At 40.6% G+C, this 23,382-nt stretch overlaps 1 protein-coding gene across 8 annotated transcripts in view; it reads right to left on the reverse strand.

Annotated features, from left to right (window-relative positions):
- Positions 1 to 10,072: 10,072 nt before the first annotated feature.
- The window catches only part of Extl2 (exostosin like glycosyltransferase 2), a 28,633-nt gene continuing 15,323 nt past the window's right edge, over positions 10,073 to 23,382 (reverse strand). For 7 of the 8 annotated variants that reach the window (XM_070007836.1, XM_070007837.1, XM_070007840.1 and 4 more), the window contains 3 exons: positions 17,016 to 17,443; positions 15,584 to 15,654; positions 10,073 to 11,736 (listed from right to left, as the gene is read on the reverse strand). In XM_070007836.1, the coding sequence (XP_069863937.1) occupies positions 11,251 to 11,736; positions 15,584 to 15,654; positions 17,016 to 17,443 (985 nt within the window). In that variant the 3' untranslated portion in view covers positions 10,073 to 11,250. Of the gene's footprint in view, positions 11,737 to 15,583; positions 15,655 to 17,015; positions 17,444 to 21,027; positions 21,068 to 23,382 lie in introns of those variants that run through there. The other variant, XM_070007841.1, reaches the window with a different exon arrangement.

Raw genomic sequence — 23,382 nt, forward strand, 5'->3', positions numbered from 1 at the left:
TGGCTGGAGAGATCTTAGAAAAAATGATTTTGAAAAATTAATGTTATGCTTTGCTGTAAGAGAGAAGAAATGAAAATAAAATAGGTTTCAGATGGGTGCCAGTGGCTCACACCAAGAATCCTAGCTTTCTGCAGGCAGAGATCTGAGGATTGTGGTTCAAAACCAGCCTGGGCAGGAAAGTCAATGAGAGTCTTAATTCTGATTAACCACTGGAAGTAGAGGTGTGGTGTAAGAGCTAGCCTTGAGTGAAAAAAAATTCAAAGATAGTACCCAGATGCTGACTTCAAGCTCTAGGACTGGCACAGAAAAAAAATTTTTAAAAAGGAAAGAAGAAGAAAGAAAGAAAAAGGAAAAGAAAAAAGACTTTCAGATTTTGACCTGAGCATCTTTTGGATTACAATGACATTCACCAGAATGGAAAATATACGAGAAGAAGCAGAGAGATGAAGTGGATGAATTTAGTGTTAGGTGAATTCAGTTTCAGAGATTCTCAGTTCAGAATTATGTCCTAAGTATTTAAATATAGGAAACCAGATTCCAGAAAGAGGCTTAGGTTAGAGAACTGCATAGCTAAGACTTCTCAGAGAGAAGGGGGCAGGGGGGAGGGACAGAGAGGAGGTAGGGTGTGTGCAGGGTTATACGAGAAATAGAAGGTAGGTAGAATTCCAGGTATACATTCATAGGCAGAAAGAAGAGGAAGATGCAGGACAGGAGGCTGAAAAAGGAACCTTTAAACAAGTAAAAGAAAGAGTTAAGGCAGAAGAGAAGTTTTAACAAGAGAATTGTCAACAGCAAAAAAGCCAAAAAGAAATCAGATAATTTATGTACCAAGACACATACATTGGCCTACGTGATCATAGATAGCAGGTTATGACTTAGGAAAGAATGTTTTCATGGAGTGTCTAGAATATGATCCTTATTGTAATGGGCTAAAAAATAAATGAGAAAGGAGGCCAGGCACTAGTGGCTCACTCCTGTAACTCTAGTCACTCAGGAGGCTGAGAGTTCATAGCCAGCCCAGGCAGAAAAGCCTGTGAGACTCCTATCTCTAATTCACAAGGAACATGCCAAACAGAAACGTGACTCACATGGCAGTGTACCATCCATGAGCAAAAAAGCCCAAGTATGAGCTTGAGACCCTGAGTTCAAGCCCCCCCCCACACTAAATGCACACACACACACACACACACACACACACACACACACACACACACACTAAATGACAGGTAAATAGGTGAATACAATGAGTTTTTTGAAGGAAAAAAGTGAAAACTCTACCTTGGAAGGGAAGTCTTTTTGCTCCTTCCTTCATAACCCTGTCTGTCTTCCTATCTTCTCTCCTGCTCATTGTTCTTAAAAATGGGTCTGTGGAGCCCGTTAAGTGCTTCATAAATAGAATGGAAGGGTTCAATTTACAAAGGAGAAATGATTACAACTTTAATTTCTCTACACTTTGAAACCTAGCATTTTCACCAATTCTCAATTTACATTAAAAAAAAAACTACAGAAGTTTAACAGTAACTCTGACTGTCAAAAATATTTTTTCATATCATTTTACACTTGTCTTGGGTTTCTCAAAATATCATTTCTGCTCATCACTTTTATGAAATTGTCATAGTTATTTTAAGCCTGTTGCTAGATCTTATAAATAAATTGCTTAAAATATTTTGATAACCTCTATTTAAGTGTAATTAATTGGGGTAATTCTATGCATTCTGTGGTGAAAAAGAACATTCTGAATAATCCATCAATGTGTCCAAATGCCAAATATCCAGATGTGTTTAAAGCGAACATGTTAAGACTTCCTGTAGCTGTTGACATAAGGCATGTATCTATTCCATTATCTTGTATATTTATGTTGCTACATATTCCATTATCTTGTATATTTATGTTGCTACATATTTCTATAAACCACAATTGGCCTTGTGTTCCTCCAGGAAAAATAGTATGTGCCTCTTGGTTCTTCTCAATTGTTTTGACCACTTTTTGTTCTTTACCAGCTCATACAGACACACCTACTTTAAGACGTATATGAGTGATCCAGGAGACATTCCTGTAATCCTAGCAACTCAGGAGGCTGAGAGATGAGGATCACTATTCCAAGCTAGCCTAGATATGAAAGTCTGTGAGACTCTTTATCTTCAATTAATCACCACAAACCCCAGAAGTGAAGCTGTGGCTCAAGAATGCTAGGCTTGAGCAAAAATGCTCAGGGATAGAGCCCAGATCCCGATTCAATCTAAGTATTAATTAACTTATTTGCAAGTCATTAACAGACTTCGAGATCAAGGTGCTATGCTATGCTTGGTATGGAGTTCTAGTACCGTCCAGGAACTTATTGTTTGAGGGGAAGGTCAAAGAGAGGAGAGTCTTGTATAAATGTTACAAGGCAAAATGGAAGCCCTTTGATTAGAATAAAGTTTTATGGTGTCTGAGGAACAGAGCTTACTCAGGAAGGACTCTCAATAAAATACCAAGATTGAGCAAGTAATGTTGGTAAAGCCATTGGCTATATTTTCCGAAAAATGTTTGACACTGAAGATAATGAAGTAAGGGAATTACTTTTTTCATCTTGGTATATAGATTTAGCATACTCAATTAGAGATGAAGAAAAAATTTTAAGAAACAGATGGAATATTTAGAACATTTTCTTTCCTCTAAGCATTTATACAGAGAAATGATGTTAATAATTTCCATGGATAAGAAAAAATAGGTAAACATTCATTTGAAAAGCATTTGATATGAAGAATTGTTAGCTTTTCCATAAAGGAGTTCATGACACCTACTGGACAAACTGTATAATTTCTCTCTCCAAAGAAATCATGAGCTGTTACTCCTTTTCTTGACTTAAGCATTTCTTTTTTGTAAGGCTGATATAGAGCTAATGCATTTCCTTAGGTTTTGAGAAAGATTTTTACCTCTTCTTTATTTCTGAGGGATAGCATTTCTGAGTGTAGTATTGAAAAATAAGTTTTTCTTCGATATGTATTTTCATACCTCCTAGGTAAATATTTAGGCATGGGATTGCTATCCCATAGCAAATGCATGTTTAACTTTGAGAAACAATAGTTTTTGCTTTTATAAAGCAATTTCACACATTTATTTATTTATCTTTTTGTTCTATTTTATTTTAGTTTAGGTTATTTGGTAATGTTTTGTATCTGTTATAGAAATACTTTGATTAGAATGTTCCAAGGGAGATCCACAAACATGAAATCTCTTCCATACAGATTCATAAAAATAGTTATTTTCTCTTCTGAAAAATGAGTTATTGGGGCTGGGAAAGTGGCTCAGTGGTAGAGCGCTTGCCTTGCAAGCCTGAGGCCCTGGGTTCGATTCCTCAGCACCACATAAGCAAAAAGAAAAACAGCCGGAAGTGGAGCGGTGGCTCAAGTGCTAGAGCGCTAGCCTTGAGCTGAAGAGCTGAGGGACAGCGTCCAGGCCCAGAGTTCAGGCCCCATAACCGGATTCCCCCCGCCCCTCCCCCCCCCCGCAAATGAGTTATTATATAAAGGGAAAAGTGCAGCCTTGAACTCAGCAACCTATCATTTTGGCTTGGTGTATAACTCTTATTTGTAACGCAAGTACCTCCACAGGCACCGGTTCTTGTATCCTCAAACTATCATTAATCAAGTTCTACAAAGAGGAGTTGCAATAAAGATCTGGTGAATGTAAGCTGTGCATTCAGCACAAAATAGGTGCTGGTCTAGTGGGTTTAAGTTGTTTGCTGAAAGCGAAAGCACATATACATGCTAGTATACAAACAAGTATCACACTACTGATGGCTTGTGCTTCTTACGAGTTGGTACGTTGGTGTCACAGATAAATGAGTTCATTTTGGTTCCAGGGTCTGTAATGTGTAAGAATTTTTTCAAAAAAATTTTTAAATTTTGAAATCTGCATTTTTGTTAGCTCATACAGCAGTTGCCAAATGACTCATCATTTAAATAATAATCCCCTTCACGGAATACATTTATATTATCTACAATATGACACCTGTGATTTAAAACTGCATTATTGTAATACTTCTATACATTTGAACTTTGTTTTTAACTAAGATTGTGTTACTTATATGTTACTTAGACGTTATAATGATAACATGGATTATAAACATATGAATGACCAAGATCAGCACTCATTTTAACTTGCTAACTTTTGAAAGATAGATTTTTTTTTCCATAGTTACACTTAAGAAGATATTCGTAATCAAAATCATTGACAGTACGTGTTAAGACTGTTTCAGGCAGCATTTAGTGATAAAATGTTAGCTCACTAGCTTGCACTGACATCTGCTGGCGAGAGAAGAAATTCATAAATCTTGGGTTTTATGAATTTTCTATTTATGGAGAATATTCTGGTCTTTAAAACTTGCATTTGCATTCTGAGTTTAACAAATCCGTGGCTGAAAATTTCAACTTCTGACTCACAGCTAAATTTGACTCAAGTGGTTTGTTAGCCTGAATAATGGCCAGTGAAATCTTTAAACACAAACTTTATTAAGGAGTAACATACTTCCAGTCAATTTTTATCCTGTCTTCTGTCCTAAATCACTGCAATACACAGCAATATTTAGTGCATTAGAATTTCCTTTGAGTGACCATTATTGCAGAGCTAGATTTAGGTTGGAGTGAAGGAATGAACTCCAAGCTGGTACGCTCAAGGGTAGGAGGGTTTCTTGCCAGGAAATATAATGTACCTATTTTAAAAGCTGGTAATTCAACACTCTGATTTAGGGGCAAAGAATTTTACAATAGGAAAGAAATCATTTGTTTTGTCCCTCTCTTTGGAAATAAGGAAAGAGACCTAGATAAATTTAAATAAATTGGATACCTGATACTATGAAAACTTTCCTGGTTTTTCCATCCCAGAGTTCTTTCCTATAGAAATCATCTTCACTAGCTTTACATTGCTCAAGATTATTATTAATTATTATTTTCCAGTATCTGGGCTGAAACTTAAGGCTTCACACTTTTGCTCGGCTTGCTGCTGACACTCTACCACATAAGCCAACCTCTACTCCAGCATTTTTCTGGTTAATTGGAGATGGAATCTTGAGGACTTTTCTGCTCAGGTTCTGCCGATGTTCACTCTGATCTCAACATTCTGATAGCTAAGATTATAGGCTTGAGCCACTGGAACCTAGCAAGCTTATTATTTTAACCAAAAATAAAGACTCATAAATATGCTGAGGAATTGATACTTAACCTATTTCAACTCAGCTACTCCAATTTTCTCTATCGAGAGATAGGTTGTTTAAATCACTAATGTGTTATGTAAGAATGTTCTCTGGAGCTTCCGAAATACAGGTTTATTCAGATTTCTTTCCCAGAAAATCACCTACACTTTCTATTTCTTCAGATGTGAGAATAGAAAGAAGAATGTGTAGTTTCAGATCCAAGAAGAAAAAAAAAAAAGAAACAAACCTCTGTTTTGTTGTTGTTGTTAGCATTTTTTCTCCATACTTAGAACCAAACTCAGGGCCTTCCACTTGGTAGACAAGAGCTCTTCCACTAAGCTAAATCCCCAAACCCTGATAGAAAGCTTAACTGGGGAAAGTTATCCCTTCTTCATCAAGGTTGGGTCACAGAATCATGCATTAGGTTTCTCCTCAGTAATACAAGCAAACTGTCTCCTTTAATTTTCAATCCCATTCAGCATTGTTCTGCAGGCAGCACTTTGGAAATGCAACTTGCACCAATAGCTGTGCTTCCCATGCAACGCCAGAGCATGCTTTCCCTCAACTAGGGCACTGTCATTGTATGGAGAGAGTGGCAGGATAGCAGACCTCCTGGACTCCCCTTCCCAGATGCCAGCCATCTGCCTCCAATTTTCACAGCCAAAAATGTTTCCAAGCATTACCAGCTGTTTCTAGAGGTGTGTTGGTGGTGAGAGGAGAGTGCAAATCACCCCAGGTTGCAAACCTATTACTGTAAAGTTAGCCTGCTTTCTTCAAATTAAAGAAACAAAATATTTCAGTTAGCATTTAATTCTTTTTCTTTTAAAACTAAAAGAAAGCCCGGTGCTGGTGGCTCATGCCTGTAAGTCTAGCTACTTAGGAGGCTGAGATCTGGGGATCATGGTTCAAAGCCAGCCTGAGATTCTTCTCTCCAATTAATCACCAGAAAACCGGAAGTGACACTGTAGTTCAAAGCAGTAGTGCCTAGCCTTCGGGAAAAATGCTCAGGGACAGAGCTGAGGCCCCAAGTTCAAGCCCCACCACTGACAAACAACAACAACAAAAACCTAAAAGAAATACTGAGCTAAAGAGAGGCTTCAGAGTCATTTCCAGATTAAATACTTCATTGAAATATTCATTCTGTGTTATAGCCTCTCTCTCTCTCTCTCTCTCTCTCTCTCTCTCTCTCTCTTTCAATATTGGAGTTTAAACTCAAGGTCTTATACTTGCCCACATATGACCACTTGAGTCAATTCCTACCCCTGAGTACTACCTTTATTTGTATGTGCTAGTTCTGGGGTTTGAACACAAGACCCAGGCACTGTGCCCTGAGCTTTTCAAATGCTCAAGGCTAGCACTCTACCACTTGAGCCACAGCTCTAATACTGGCGTTTTTGGGTTTTTCTTGGAGTCAGAGTCTCACGGACTTTCTTGCCTGGGCTGGCTTTGAACTGCAATCCTCAAATCTTAGCCTCCTGAGTAGCTAGGTTTACAGGCTTGAGCCATGAGCATGCTCAGGGCCCCTAGACCTTTTGTTGCTTTTTTATTTATTATTATTTTTTAAATTTCAGGTAAGATCTCATGTTTTTCCTCCATTCAAGCCACAGACCTATAGCTTTCTGTGTATTTAACTTGGATTACAGACACATCCCACCACACTCAGCCTGAGAAGGGGACTAGATAGACTTCTTTTGGCTTAGGCTGGCCTCAAACTGCCGTTCTCCTCAGTTCTGCCTCTGCAGTAGCTGGTATAACAGATATGAGCCACTGCACCCAGTTATTCTAGCTTCTTTTCATTCTCCAAGGGATACCTTACTTTATAACAGATTTTTTTCTTAAACCCTTAAGCTAAGCAGTTATCTGTAATAGCTTTTTTTTTTTTTTAAAAAAAAATCTTGTTTTCCCAGACACTACAAAATTCTTTCCTGTACATTGTGTTCTCTGAAACACAGTTTTAGGACAGATGTTGTCATCCTTATTCTGCAGAGAAGGAAAATAAGTGGTGCCAGAACTTGGAGTATTCTTGAAAATACGTGGGTTTTACATTGAGGTCTCTGTGAAAGGAGAAGCAAAGAGGAGGATGGGAGGATGCTGTGAGGAGGGAAAACACAGTTGGAAGGATCCTGGCAGGTCAACATCTGGGACTAGTATCGCTAGCGCATGTCCACTTACAGAAACCCACCCCCGCGCACACACACCTTCATTTAGAATCTAGAATCTTGGGGTCACAGCCTCAGGTCTTTCTAAGGGAAACACGTGAGCAATTTTTTTTTGATGTTGTTGCTTTAAAATGGTTTATTGCTGGGACAAGGAAAAGGACAGCAATTCACTGTTTCAAGTTTCTAGAAGCACATTCAAAGCTTCCTGAAGAACAGAGCACTGGTGGCTCACTCCTGTAAGCCTAGCTACTCAGGAGGCTGCGATCTGGGCAACTGAAGTCAGCCCTAGTAGAAAAGTCCATGAAATTCTTTTTGTTGCTGTTGTTGGTCATGGAGCTTGAACACTGGGCCTGGGTGCTGTTCCTCAGCTCTTCAGCTCAAGGCAAGCACTCTACCATTTGAGCCATAACGCCACTTCCCTGTTTTTTGGTGGTTTATTGGAGATAAGAGTCTCACAGACTTTTCCTGCCTGGGCTGGCTTTGAACTGCCATCCTCAGATCTCAGCCTCCTGAGTAGCCACCAGTGCCCGGCTTCATGAAATTCTTATCTCCAATTAACTACCAAAAAACTGGATGTGGAGCTGTGGCTCAAGGGGACCAATATCAGTTTTGAGCAAAAAAAGCTAAGGGACCAGCGCCTAGGCCCTGGTACTACCAGACACAGACACAGACACAGATACAGATACAGATACACAGACACACACACAGACACACAGACACACAAATACACACACACACACACACACACGCACACACACACACACACACATGAACTTTACACAACTTCAAAAGCTCATAGAGCCCTTGCTTGCCAGTCTTTTCAGTCTTCTCTAGCATGCTGGGAATGGGAGAACTTCAGAATCCTGCAGCATTCAAATATTTTGTACATGGAATAACCAAATGGCAGAAGAACTTAAATATGTGAAATTGGGAAGGCTAATAGGGAACAGGTGCTCTGAGAAAAGACATTGCCATGGCAACCCTTCTGGAGGCAATTAGCAATATGTATCAAAAGCTCTAAAGACGCAAAACCACTAGAGATCCAGGTGTTGAACATCGCTGGACTTGGTTTTAAAGAAGTTACAGTTAGGCTCACAGATGAGTGCTCAGGCAAGGATGCCTAAATGTTGGTCATCCTAGCTACTCAGGAGGCTGAGTAGCTGAGATCCCTGTTTAAAGCTAGCTTGGGCACAAATTGATGAGATTTTTATCTCCAATTAAACACATACACACACACACACACACACACACACACACACACACACACACACACACACACACACACAAAGTGCCAGACACACACACACACACACACACACACACACACACACACACACACACACACACAAAGTGCCAGACATGGAGCTTAGCTCAAGTTGTAGAGTGACAGCCTTGAGTGTAAAGGCCAGGCTGGAGTGCAAAGCCCCAGTAGTGGTAGTATGATAATTAACTTCATAAGTCATGATTTAGCCATACAATGTAATACTAAATAAGGTATGCTGTTGAAACATTCCTTGAAAAAGATGTTTCCAAAATGCCATTGCTAATTGGGTAGGTGGACTTTTAACTTCCTCCTGGTCATCTTCTGACTATACCAAAGTTGCTGAACTGAATATGTACTGCTTCTGTGATGAGACTGAAGGTATTTGGGGTGATGGTCAGAGAAACTCCATGGCTCCTTGTCTGTTAGTGACACCTTCCTGTTCTACCTGGTGCCTGCAGGGCTTTTCTGTGCCATTAATTTTGCCCTTATGTCAGGAACCCCATCACTCCTAAGTGATTTCCAGAACCAGGAACATGGAGAAGGTGTGGTGGTATTTTTATGCAAGCTACTTCCTGTCTTCCTCACAACCATGTACCATGTGATCATACCTCACTTACCCTTCTCACCGCATTGCAATTTTGAGACCACATAGACATTATGGAAGAAAAATGAGAAAGGATTCATATTTTGCAGATGAGGAAACTGAGACTGCATAGTTAAGTAAATATTGAGGCAAAGATTTGTGCTGGAATCTTCTCACTGGCAAAGCCTGCACATGACTGCTCTGCTATACTGCTGCTGGTATGTGCAGCGATTTTCTCACTAACAAGAACAAGGGGGCAGAATAAGAGGTGTTCAGGAAGGCTGGGCAGTGTGGCTCATGTCTGTTATCACAGCTACTGCAGAGGCAGAGATTAGGAGATCCACAGTTTGAGACCAAACTAGACTAAACAAAACTATGAGACACTCATCTCAATCTACAGTCTGGGTATTTTGGTGTGTGACTATAATCCTTCCTATACAGGAGGCAGTATATAGAAGGATCATAGTCCAAGGCTAGCCCTGGGCAAGAATGTGAGACTATCAAATAGCTAAAAGCAAAAGGGCAATTGTAGTAAGAGTCTAGTCACCATGCTTGCAGGAGTCTTGGTAATGTATATGGAATTGTATTTGCTCTCCAATATCTGAAAACATGATATAATTAAGGAGTGTCAAGCTTAGCTGATTTCTGAAAACACAAGATAAGAAAGAAAATTGGAAAATATTTTCCCTATGAATACTCTTCCCATGGAGAATGTAGGCAGTTTTCTATTTCTTTCTCATCCATGATATTAAATATGAAGAAACTCATATAAAACACACACACACACACACACACACACACACACACACACACACACACACACACACACACACACACACACACACACACACACACACACACCACCCTTAACAAAACATGAGTCTGCTGAATTAACATTAAACATTGGACGGTTAAAGTTTATTTATTTATCCAATAGTGGAATACCAAGAGGTAAGAGAAAGTATGGACTACCAAGTTTGGGGAAAGCAGATAATTGACATTATGGAGGCTTGAAGTTCTTTTCTCCGTATCTAATGATACCCAGGCATGGACACACTCCAATGTAAAGAAATAACGTAGACCAAACCACAAGGATCTCATTATTAGAATGTGGATCATGATTTCTGTATTTTCACATTTCTCTTATTTTGAGAATGTGTAGGCATTATGTGAAGATATGGAGGAAGAGGAAAGGGGATAGAGAGGAAAGGGGAAAGTGGGGGAGAGGGAAGAGGGGGAGGAAGAAGAGGAAGAGGAAGTGATGAAGACCTAATGAAGTATCCCTTAGCAGCAGTAGTAATCTAGGACTAAACAGATACCAAGGAGGGCAAAGCCATGAATTCATGTAACAGTCCCATCTGCTGAGACTCTCTTGTCAATGCATCTGGTGTAATTGAAATTTCATCAGGATGTATATGGTGCTTTGGGTCTTGTTGAAAAAAGAGGGAAAATTGTTCTGAATGTAAGCATTTGTGTATGATACACACACCCTGCTTAGTATCCGCGAGATAACCTCTGCTTTAATAATAAAAACCATTTGATACTAAGGGTTTTAACTTCTGTGAGCTTTTACTTAAGTCATTCTTTCAGAAGTTATTTTATACAAAAACATAAGGAATTGACAGACATTAGCAAGGTCAAATTCAGTAACAAAATGCAATAACAGTTTTCTCCCAGCTGCCCACTGATGCATATAAGAAACTGCATTTTGGAGTGATTCATGCAATTAATGCAAGCAAACAACTAGACACTGTTGCACTATGACACTTACCCTCTCAATCCCAGCAGGCAAGTCAACAAACATCAAAGCACTGAGGACTATATCAAAACCACAGTCAGAAGGGCCATGGGGGAAGCAAGGGGAACGACAAAAGTTCCTTTTCACTTGGGATTAAAATGTTCTTTAATGGCTTTTCCCTGCACTTCGGGCTTTTGCTCAAGAGGCATTTCAGGCTTCTCATGAAAACAATCAACTGGCTGGATGCTGGTGGCTCACGGCTATAATCCTAGCTACTCAGGAGGCTGAGATCTAAAGATAGTAGTGCCAAGTTTTTCCTCTGCTTCCCTTTCACATTTTACTTTTGTGATTGGCATATGGAAAACCAAACTGAGATATCATAATGTTGGAGTATTTTAGGGGCATGCCATCATAGATATTAACAAGCTTATTTAAGCAGTAAGACCTCTGCAGAAAGTGCTCAGCTCGATGCCACATGCCTGAATAGCCATTGGTTTCCTTTTCCAGATTAATTATATTTACAGGCTTCACAAATACCCCTGAAGTCTTTCCAATGTGCTTGGTGATGATGAAATTCATGGCGATATCATCACAATTCTGAGTTTCATCTATCAGAGCATGGAGGGCTGCAGGCTGACTCTGGAAGAGTTCCAGATATTTGCTACTGAAAAATGAGGCTCCAATCAGCACCATAGAGTACTGGTCTCCATTTACCAACCCCGGTGCTTGTAGTTCAAATCCGCCGTAATTATAGATACCTGAGGACGTGGAGACATGCTTTCGAGGCACAAATCCTACAATTTGGTCAGGGAATTGCTGAAAAGGGAAAAAAGGAATAAGTAAGTATGAGATTTCTTTAAAGACACAGCTAGGTTGGGGCCAGTGGCTTATGCCTGTAATCCTAGCTACTTAAGTGGCTGAGATCTTAAGATCAAAGTTAAAGGCAGCCCAAGCAGACAAATCTTGAGACTCTTATCTCTAGTTAAGTACCAAAAAACTGGAAGTGGAGCTTTAGCCTTTAGTGCAAAAACTAAGAAACAGTGCCCAGGCCTTGACTTCAAGCCCCAGGACATGCACACACGCATAAAAATACACACAAACAAACGTACATATATATATATATATATATATATATATATATATATATATATATATAGCGAGACTATCCATTTATTATAAAGAGAATAAACCTGATTTGTCAACTTTTCCTTCTTCCCTATTTCTGCATCCTAACTTCATCTCACTCTGGGCTACTTCATAAATTTAATGTCCTTGAAGGTCACTGTTGATTTTCTTAATGTTTTATGTTGCTAGGGTGAGGTGCCTTATACCCATAAGTTCCCCTAAGTACAGGAAAGTGGAGGTTGTGAGAATCTCTAAGGCCAGTATAGACAAAATAGTAATTTTAATCTCTTTTTGACTCGAGTATTTCCTTTTTTTTTGGTCGGTCGTGGGCTTTTAACGCTGGGCCTGAGTACTGTCCCTCAGCTCTTCAACTCAAGGCTAGCACTCTACCACTTGAGCTACAGCACCATATCCGATTTTCTGGTGGTTTATTGGAGATCAGAATTTCAAGGACTTTCTTGCTAGGGCTGGTTTTGAACTGCAATCCTCAGACCTCAGCCTCCTGAGTAGCTAAGATTACAGGTGTGAGCCACCAGCACCGGCTTTTAGTATTTCCTTCTTAAAAACATGAGATAATATAAGATATATATGGTATATATATATGATAACTATGGGATACACATATAAGATTTATATTGATAATATTTCTTATATATGACATATATGTTACATATAATATGTCTTCTACATCTCATATGTATTATATAATCTTATATCTTATATTTATATATAGCTCATTTCTTATATACATATATAAATCCTATATATCTTACATATCTATATCTAATATTATATATATATATATATATGTGTGTGTATGTATGCATAGACATCCAAGTGGGAAATGTGTCAAGAACTTTGAGGACATAAGATAGTAAACCACTTAATATTATTAGGTTGAGACAAGGAAAAACAAAATTCAATCAAAGCAAAAGAAAACAACACTGACTCAGGAGAAAGGGATAAGGGCTTGATGCGTTAAAAGTTTAGTTCAAAATTAATTCAAGTTCCATTCACTAAATCTCCTATGGATGAACTCAGCCTAGGCAGTTCAGCACAGACAGGGAACAGGGAGTCACCAGTCACGATGCTGAGAAAGCTGTAAATGCAGCAAGGTTAGCCAATGAGACATTGGCGGTGCAGAGACACCTGTGTTGCTGGAGGCAAGGAGGAACGTTGGTGGATGGGGAATAAAATACCTCGGGGCTTCAGAAAAATGCCCTTGACAAGGCAGAGAATGAAGGGGCTTTCACAGCTGGATGGAGGAGGGCAGGAGAAAGCAGTGAGGACGGAGGAACAGATTGTACAGACGCAGAGGTGCACACTGAGTCTCACCTCTTGTCCACGTGCTCTAATTTACTCCACAAGGAACTCCTGTCACTCATGGAAGGAGTCAGATTATCTTAGACAATGGCTGGAAATTACTCTTGCTAGTTGCTGACTAAAACTTAAAAAATCCTATTTATACCTCTCTTTTATTTTTTCAGTACTGGGGTTGGCACCTAGGGCCTCGTGCTTACTAAGCTGGGCTCTATTACGGAGCCATGCCTCCAGCTCTGTTGTTCCATGGTTATTTTTAGGACAGGATTTTGCTTCCCACCTAGGTGCAAGCCCCCAGCCTTGATCTATCTATTTTGAGGTTCCTTGTGGCTGGAATCACATATGCACCCACCTCATACAGCTTGGACTTTTCTGCCAGGAAGTGTGTGTGTGTGTGTGTGTGTGTGTGTGTGTGTGTGTGTGTGTGTGCGCGTGCGTGCACATGTGTGCATGCAAGCGCGCATGTGCATACATGTGCACACACTAGTCCTGGGGCTTGAACTCAGGGTCTGGTCATTGTTTCTCTGAGCTTTTGGCTCAAAACTAGCACTGTATCTCTGTTGTAGGGCTTTACTCTGGTTTTTGGTAGTTAATTGGAGAAAAAGAGTCTCATGGACTTTCCTGCCCAGGCTGGCTTTGAACTGTGATCCTCAGATCTCAGCCTCCTGAGTAGCCAGGATGACAGGCATGAGCCACTGGTGCCTGGCTGAAAAAGTTCTTTTAAGCTCAGAGCTTTTCACGCCAGGAAGTTTGATCTGCACAGATGTACTGTGCCCCCTCCCCGCTCCTACCTCTGTACCAGAGTTTGAAATCAGGGCCTCACACATTCTTGCTGGATATTTTTTCACTCAGGGCTGGCACTCTACCATTTGAGTCATACCTATAGTTTGATCTTTTGCTGGTTATTTGGAGAAAAAAAGTTTCCCAGATTCATCTGCCCAGTCTGGTTTGAACCATGAACAATTCCTCCTCAGGAACTAGGATTCTAGGTATGGGCCACCAGTGCACAGTTTATGTTTATCTTTAACTTTGATTTACTTAGATTATTCATAATCCTCATATTGTGCCTGCCTTCATCTTTACATTTGGAGTAGATTGATTTTTTTTTAAATAGAAATAAAATGATGTTTTACATTAGTACTTTTAGCCTAAAAAGCTTTTATTTATAGGACTGGGAAAAGCTACTAATCTAAACTGCTGACATAGTTCATCAGCAATGTAGGCATGAAGTTAAGACCACAGATTTCAGAAGGCGGCTATATACATGGAACTGTGACAACTACCATTCATGCTAATAAAGGAATTATTACAGTACAAATCAGACCATGTATGGTACAGCCTTGAGAGTATCTGAATGCAGTTCTGGTCTCAGGTAATTATAGTGCAACTTGTAAAAGTTAGTTATGATTAGTACTACATATTCGACAGAGTGCTAGTGACAACATATGTTCATTTATCCAAGCTAGGATTTAGGAAAAAAAATAAAGGAAACTAATACCTGACAGTCCAATGGCAAATGCAGACATTTCTAAACTGGTATTGCATTTTTTGAGATAATAAATTCATTCTCAAAAAGCTTTTTAAAAATGTTGATACAGTTGGGTGCTAGTGGCTGTAATCCTAGCTACTCAGGAGGCTCAGATCTGAGGATCATAGTTCAAAGTCAGCCTAAGCAATAAAGTCTGCAGGACTTTTACCTCTTATTAATCACACACACAAAAAAAGTGCTGTGGCTTAAGTGGTAGAGCACCAGCCTTGAGCACAAAGGCCCAAGGACAGGCCCAGGCCCTAAGTTCAAGACCTAGGACCAACACACACACACACACACACACACACACACACACACACACACACACACACACACACACACACACACACACACACACATACACACACACACACACACACACACACACACACACGTATATTTCTCATTCAAGACACTTGTCTATGGCTTGTAGAAATGATCTCTTCTCATCTTTCCTGTGTCAAATGATTTCTCAGTTGTTCTCTAGGAGATAATTCCAGCTATTCTTCCCTATACTTCCCAATATTAAACCAACTTTCAAAATGGCTTAATTCAGCTCTTGAAATCTTGATCAGCTTACGATGATTTTGTTTATGTTTTAGAAATATTCTGCTTAAGATGTTTTGAGTAACTCCCACATTAAACTATAGCATATTGATTTAAGCATTGGATAAGTTTTAGCAACATTACCTGCCACACTGAGAAAGCAAAAACAAGATCCTGGGCACTAATGAGTGTATCGTCATCCACCATTAACACCGCTGAAACGAAAGGAAAATAAATTTACATTGAACCCTTTGGATTTGATAACAAAAGCAATAAGATACAATGGTATCTAAATAGATCATTTAAATGAAGTATTTTCTGATCCAGTTAGTGAGTAATAACTGTCTTCTGATAGATTTATTTAGTAGAAAAAAATCTTTTTGAATTATAATTGATTTCAAAATAGCCCCAGAGGGAAATAAGCAGATAATTAGCATCCATCATCCTAGAAACTAATGGCTCTTAAAACAAATAAAATTTCTTATAAGCAAATTACAACTTTATGAAAGGGTTACAAATGGGAGGAAGAGAGTGACAAAAACGTATGAAGCATAAGATAAACAGCATCTTACTACTTTTGCTATAATTAATCATGTATATTATAGCATTTGTCAAACTTTTTTTATTGTAACAATATTGCTTCTTTGTTACTGCTGCAAGATATATGTGATTTCCTCACCAGCAAACTGCTCTTTGAAATCCTGGAAACTTCCTTCAGCTTTTCAAAGTGGGGTGTGTGTGTGTGTGTGTGTGTGTGTGTGTGTGTGTGTGTGTGTGTGTGTGTGTGTGTGTGTGTGTGTGTGTGTGTGTGTGTGTGTGTGTGTGTGTGTGTGTGTGTGTGTGTGTGTGTGTGTGTGTGTGTGTGTGTGAGTGTGCGCGCGCACGTGTGCACGCACCAGTACTAAGGCTTGAACTGAGGGTCTGGGTGCAGTCCTTGAACTTTTTTGTTATTGTCAAGGTGCTGTGCAGTTACATAAAGTTACAGTTACATAAAGTAATAAGTACATTTTTGTCAAAGTTGTTACTCTATCCCTCATTTTTCTCCTACTTTCCCTCCCCCTGAATCCCTTCCCCTCAAGTTGTACCGATCATTTCCAACATGTCTTGTGAATATAGTTGTTGCATGGGTCACACAGAGCTCCTTCAACTTTTTTCTTCAAAGCTAGTGCTCTACCACTTGAGCTACAGCTCCACTTCTGGCTTTTTGGCGGTTAATTGGAGATAAGAGTCTCAGAAAGCCTAGGCTGGTGGCTCACACCTGTAACTCCTAGCTACTCAGGAGGCTGAAATCTGAGGATTATGGTTTGAAGTCAGCCAGGGCAGCACAGTCTGTGAGACTCTGATATCTAATAAACTGTGGGGGGTGGGGGGGAGGAAGAGGAGGAGAAGGAGGAAGAGTCTCAGAGACTTTTCCTGCCTAAGCTGGCTTTGAATTTCAATCCTCAGATCTCAGCCTCCTGTAGCTAGGATTACAGGTATGAGCCATTAGTGCATAGAGAGACAACTGTTTTGCAAGAATCCCGAATCCACATCCCTACATCTGCCCTATCAGACTTACATTTCAGCCCTAACTCACCTTTGGTTTCCAGTTCTGGGAAGACCTGTAATCGATTCCTCATTCTGTTTGTGGTTTGCGGTTTGAAGATCACAGGGACAGGGTGTGGCCCCAGAGAGTTCCACAACTCATCCGGCCCTTTCTCTCCAACATTGTTCCACACCACGATCACTTTGTGGAGGTGAGGGACTGCCTGATAATGATTTAGAAGTCTTAACAAGAGATCCGTTCTGTTGTACGTCTGCATAATGAGAGTAAAGGAATCCAGGGGGGGCTTGCCCTGGGGTTTCATCTCCCGACGCAGGGTGAGGATCTTGTCTTCTTTGATATTTGGAAGTAGGTTGGTCAGAGCTCCAGCCACAAGCAGTAACACAAGGATGACCACCAGAGAGAAACGCAGCACCCGGATCCCCATGACTCTCCCAGGAAGCTTGCAGACGGGGCAACACCTGGAACAGATATGGGAGTGCAAGCCAGATCGTGAGCATTTCTGTGAGTAGTCAGTGTGCTTTTGTGAGTAATGTACTTTTGTTAGTCAGTGTGCTTTTATGAGTAGTCAGTGTGCTTTTGTGAGTAGTCAGTGTGTTTTTTGTGAGTAGTCAGTGTGTTTTTGTGCCTTTTCAACCAGGATAGAGATCCATCTTAAGTTCGCTTCATTCAAACTGACCCCTGTTGGTCTTTTTCTCCATGTCAGTACTGGGGCTTGAATGCACAGCCTCATGCTCTCACTTGGTTTTTCCACTCCAGGCTGGGGGGGCTGTGCCACTTGAGCCACATCTCCATCCTAGCTTTTTGCTGGCTGATTGGAGCCAAGTCTCCTGGTTTATTCTGTTCAGGCTGGCTTTGAACCAGGATTCTCAGATCTTAACCTCCTCAGTAGCTAGGATGACAGGTGTGAGCGAACTGGCCACTCTTTATGGTGATTTGGCAACATTTCCTTTTTTTTTTTTTGGGTCCGGTCATGTGGCCTGGACTCTGGGCCGGTCACATTTCCTTCTTTTGGAGACCATTTGTTTTGTAGTGGTATACCAAATAAGAATTAGTTTTTTCCTTTTTTAATCGCTAAAAATCTGGATCCGATGGGCTGGGAAGGTGGCTCAGTGGTAGAGCACCTGCCTTGCATGCTCGAGGCCCTGGGTTTGATTCCTCAGCACCACATAAGCAAAAAAAAAAAAAAAAAAGCCGGAAGTGGTGTTGTGGCTCAAGTGGTAGAGTGCTAGCCTTGAGCTGAAGAGCTGAGGGACAGCACCCAGGCCCAGAGTTTGGGCCCCACGACCGGACCCCTCCCCCCAAAAATCTGGATCCAAGATTATTGTATCTCCACATTTTCTTATATTGTCAATGAATTCTACAAGGTGGGTTTCATATTAACCTGTCCATAAGTATGTACAATGTACTTTGATCAGATTCACTTCCTTCTTTCTCTCCCACATCACTGCTTCTATCCAGAGATTTATTTTTTAAATGAGATTATAGTTCTTTCAGAGAGACTTGGTAATCCAAGGCTTTAACATCATCCCTTTATGAGACGTCCCTATGAGAATGGAGAACTCCCAGAACAAGTGCATACACTCCATGATATAATGGTGTACTAAGTAACATCCAAGCGAAAAAAAAGCTTATTTTATTTTGTGCTTTCTGGAACAGGATCTTGCTTTGTAGTTCAGATCAGCCTCAATCTGACTTACATTGCTCAGGCTGGCCTAGAACTCATGATCCTCCAGTCTCTGCTTCCTGACTGCTGGGATTGCAGGTATGCTCCACCCTATCTGGCCTCAGGAAGAGTTTATTGAGAAGAATGTGTCCAGCAATACTTCTCAACAATCCAGATTTGAAAAGCAATGTTCCCTTCACAGGGGAGTGCTCTTTAAGGGGCTTCTAAGGTTATTCTGTTTTATATTTTTTCTGTAGTTTGTTCTATTAAGAAAAGCACTTTTGTGTTTGCATTTCTATCATGGCCTCACTCCTAAGATATGAATAAATTGAATTATGTTTTAAGCAACCTCAGCTCTATTGTGATTATTTTTCAAGGACAGCAATTTAAGGCATTAGAATAGAATATTTTCATTTCAAGTATTCTCTTACTAAAACAACACATACCACTAGTATATCCAACTAAAAGCAAGCCACATGAATTCATAATCTTGATTCAAAGACCTTGAAAGTCCTTTTAATACTGAATTAAAAACAGGTTCCTTAAATCAGTTTCAGTTCTGCATAAAAATGGTCAGTTGAAAACCCTTAAGAGTAAAGAGTATTTTGCCAACTGCTTTAAATAATGCAAGCAAGAATCAAGATCTTTGTCTAGATGGGGGTATTATAAAACATGTATAAGTTGTTTCTGGTCTCTAACTAGTAATAACTCACTATTGGAAATTTGGTGCAGAAAAAACTAATGGAACTTATTCTATCTTACTATAAATATATGTCAAAGACACTCAAATGGCTATTTTACTTTTATCTGCACTTTTTAAGGAGTCTATTGGCTGTGGCCAATATGGAAATTTTCTCTTTCAAATACTTTCTAATCCCTTATATTACCTGTATCAGAAAGGTTTCCAGAGGTATGAATAATTTATGACCTCAGAATTAGAGTATAAATATTTAATTTCATATTTACTAAGTACTGAAATCCAAGAAAATTATGCAAATCTTTTTAGTTTGCATAGGAAAGCCAGGATCCGCAGCCACCAGGGAAGTGGTTTAGGCTCAAGTGATAAGAGTTGATAAGAGCGCTAGTCTGGAGTAAAAGATGCTCAGGGACAGTACCCAAGCATGCTTCAAACCCCACAGGACTGGTACAAAAAAAGTGAATAATACCTAGTCTATGAAGCAATAGTTATATATTCTCTCACATATGTTTTTAAATGGACAAGGCTATTTGAACTGACACAGACTTGCCATTCACAATATCTACCAAGTTACCTAGGAAGAATGCTGTAGAAGAATCTTTTTTCCTTCAAGGTTAGTTTCTTTAGATTGGAAGAATGATAATTATCCGGAGCTGTAAACACATTTCATTCAAGCCAGAACAGAGAATGAAGGAAGATTAGCAGTGGCCTCTGGCTCATAAGGTAGAAAAGCAATGAGCAACTTGATGACATAAAAGGAGAAGCTGTCATTTCATCTTGTGCCACAGATGGTAGAAGAATGATACTATTCTGCCATTCCACCATGAGATCGGCTTGTTACTGCACAGACTGTTTCTCTTCAGGCTCATCCTCCAGAATTTATATGTGTTTGCCTGAAAACATATGATCTTAGGGTGCAGATGCTCAAAAAAAGAAAAAAAGCCTCTATCTGCCAAGAGATAAAGTCATTTCAAGGTACAATGTAGAGGTCAATTCAAAATCTGCATTTTCCTACAGTGAATCTGCATAATGAAGAATTGGAAGAGATAGTTGTACAATGGGTAAGCAGTTTCTGGCCAGGTTTGTTTATTTATTTAGTGCTAATACTGGGGATTCAACCCAGGGCCTAGATTCTTCTATCCCTTAGCCTTTTCACACAAGGCTAGTGCTCTACCATAGGAGCCATAGCTCCAGTTCTGGTGTTTTGTTGGTTAATTGGAGATAAGACTCTCCATGGAGGGCTAGGAAGCTGGTTCAGTGGTAGAGCACTTTCCTTGCATGCCTGAGGCCCTGGGTTCGATTCCTCAGCACCACATAAGCAAAAAGAAAAAAGCTAGAAGTGGCGCTGTGGCTCAAGTGGCAGAGCGCTAGACTTGAGCTGAAGAGCTGAGGGACAGCGCCCAGGCCCAGAGTTCAGGCCCCACGACCGGACCCTCCCCTCCCCCCCCCAAAAAAAACCTAAGAATCTCCATGGACTTTCCTGTCCAGGCTGGCTTTGAACCTTGATCCTCAGATCTCTACCTCCAGAGTTAGCTAGGATTGCAGGGGTGAGCCACTGGTACCTGGCTTGGTCAGGTTTACTGCATGCAGATGATAGAAATCATTCAAACAGAGGCCAAGGGGTGGGTACCTATATACGGTGAGCTGATGAATAGCTTCCTGTATTGGTCTGTGCTACTTACCAAGAAAACGCTTCCATCCACTTCTCTGCTCCCTCATATCTCTCACACCTTACCAGCACTGAGAGCGTGTTTTCACAGCTCTGGGTACTCAGTGCTCCGGTGAACTCTGACCATAGTGCTTTTAGACCTTGCATCCATATTTCACAACAGTGCCTCTAGCTTTTCTCTCAGCATGCAATTTCTGCCCGTCTTCATAGTCCAGAACAGTGACTGGCTCATTTTTTGCACTGGTGTTTTTATTTCTTGTTAGGTTAATGGAATGTGGCAATCTCTGTTTACATTATTTTAACCTTTAAAATGGATGCCTAAAAACATTGAACCGAATAAACTCAAATGCAAATTGGGGCCCAATTAGGACTAAATAGTAGGTAAGAAATGTTTCCTACATAACACACCTGGGACGTCATGTGAGAAAAAGCAATCTTTTCAGTGCAACTAAAACGTCTCCATGTTGTAAGCAGCCACCATTGTATACTGATAGTTCCTGGTACCAATATTTACTGGAATCATTTGCTTCTTAACTTTCAATTGTAAATATCGTCTATGCTGTTTGTGATCAGCCAGTCATAGCAGCTATATAAATCTTGGTCAACAAAGTTCAAGAGCAGATGCTCTTTGGGTGGGAACTTTCCACTGACTTTACAGAACTCTCTGTCTATAACTGCAGCAGCCCAGCCTCAGACCCATTCACAACCCTGTTACCTGTCAGCTATGATGGGAAAAATGTGCTTGGTTGCTTCCAAAAGGATAGCCATCCCTCTCCTTACAGACCTTTCATGGATGGTTAGAATGCTTTCTAACTTTCCCTGTGTTACCCATCACCCTGGCAACCAAGTGGAAAGAAATTGTGAACTTGACTCCTTAGCCACAAGGAAAAGGGACATCACTCCTTGAATTAGGATAAAAACCAAGCAGGAACCCTCCTTCCCCCACCCCCACTCCGAGTGCCTGCCTAGCCTCTGGTCAAGAAATGGAAAAATAAAAGGAATGAGCAAGTAAGCAGGCTAGGAGGGACCATGATAAAATACGTTCCAAGAGTCTCCTAGGGGAAAATGCTAAATTAAAACGACAATCCCTGTGTTAGTGAGGAAACATAAAAGAAAGGACAAATGATTACATATTGTTTTATCAGGACTCAGGGGCCGATCTTAGAACCAGCTATCCTTTGGACTGGGTTTGACAAGTATGAACCACTCATGTACATCTGCTAAAAGCTAAAGTCATTCAGTAACAAAAATTATGTTCTCTGCAGGAAACAGGATCCTCCAAAATATTAAAAATAGTTCTGCTTCCCTTCAAAGTTAAAGCAGAGAAGAAGCCAGTGGAGACAGAGCCTCCTGGCTGAAATCTACTGTCTTTCCATTTCTCCCTTAATTCCCCTTGGCTCAGGCACCTCAGTTGACTTCCCCAGTTCCTTCCTCCCATTCCCCTATTCCTTTCCCTCACCACCATAAGAACCATACGTCTAAGTCATTGGAAACCTCCCCGCTTTCCTCAATGGGCCATAGGGAAAAAAAAAAAAAAAGATCCTTCCTTTTATACACCCACTGACTTCTGTATTTCTCTCTGGATAGAGAGAAATCCCAGGGAATGGGAGCCTGCCTCACACCCCCAGACACTCCAGGGCTGGGGTGAACCCCAGACCCCAAGTACTCTCAAGCAGCACTCTGGATGGTCCGAGATGAGAGTAGGAGGCTGTGCTGTTATGTCGGGACCAAGGCAATGGGCTTCACCTCTCTTTCTCAGAGGATCTCCCTGTCCTCCCCCCTCCCCCACCTCCAGGGCAATAAACAAAAAAAGAAGAGTTCCCACTATTGGGCAATCTGGGGGATGAAGGCAGTTGATGCCTTGGGTCCCCGAGGCACTGGTCTTAGGACCAGGTGTAAAAAGGCAAGAACTAGGAGTGTCCTTGTGTGTTTCCAACAGTCACACATCTGTGGAGTAGAAGAGGTAGCGGGTCATGAACTTGACCTCTAGCCCACGGCTACCACGCATATCACCCTTCTGCTTTCACTACTGTGGTCAAACGACGTCTTAGATCTCCCCTTTTCACCCCCCCCCCCATTTCGAAAGATACTCTGCACTGAAATGTTTTTGTTGTTGTTTTTGTTTTTGTCAGACGTGGGGCTTGAACTCTGGGCCTGGGTTCTGTCCCTTAGCTCTTCAGCTCAAAGCGAGCACTCTACCACTTGAGCTACAGCGCCACTTCCTGCACTGAAATGTTTTTTGAGCATTACTCCCCTAGAAGGCTCCTGGTGAGTGCACCAATTTGCTTAGGAAGGAAATCATCATTTGTTAGACAATATTACACTCGTGAATTTCCCCAAGGAGGCTTAGGCAGTAACAATAATCAGA

Source organism: Dipodomys merriami, unplaced genomic scaffold (genome assembly GCF_024711535.1).
Source record: "Dipodomys merriami isolate MVZ:Mamm:240054 unplaced genomic scaffold, mDipMer1.0.p SCAF_7, whole genome shotgun sequence".
In the NCBI taxonomy this organism is placed as follows: domain Eukaryota; kingdom Metazoa; phylum Chordata; class Mammalia; order Rodentia; family Heteromyidae; genus Dipodomys; species Dipodomys merriami.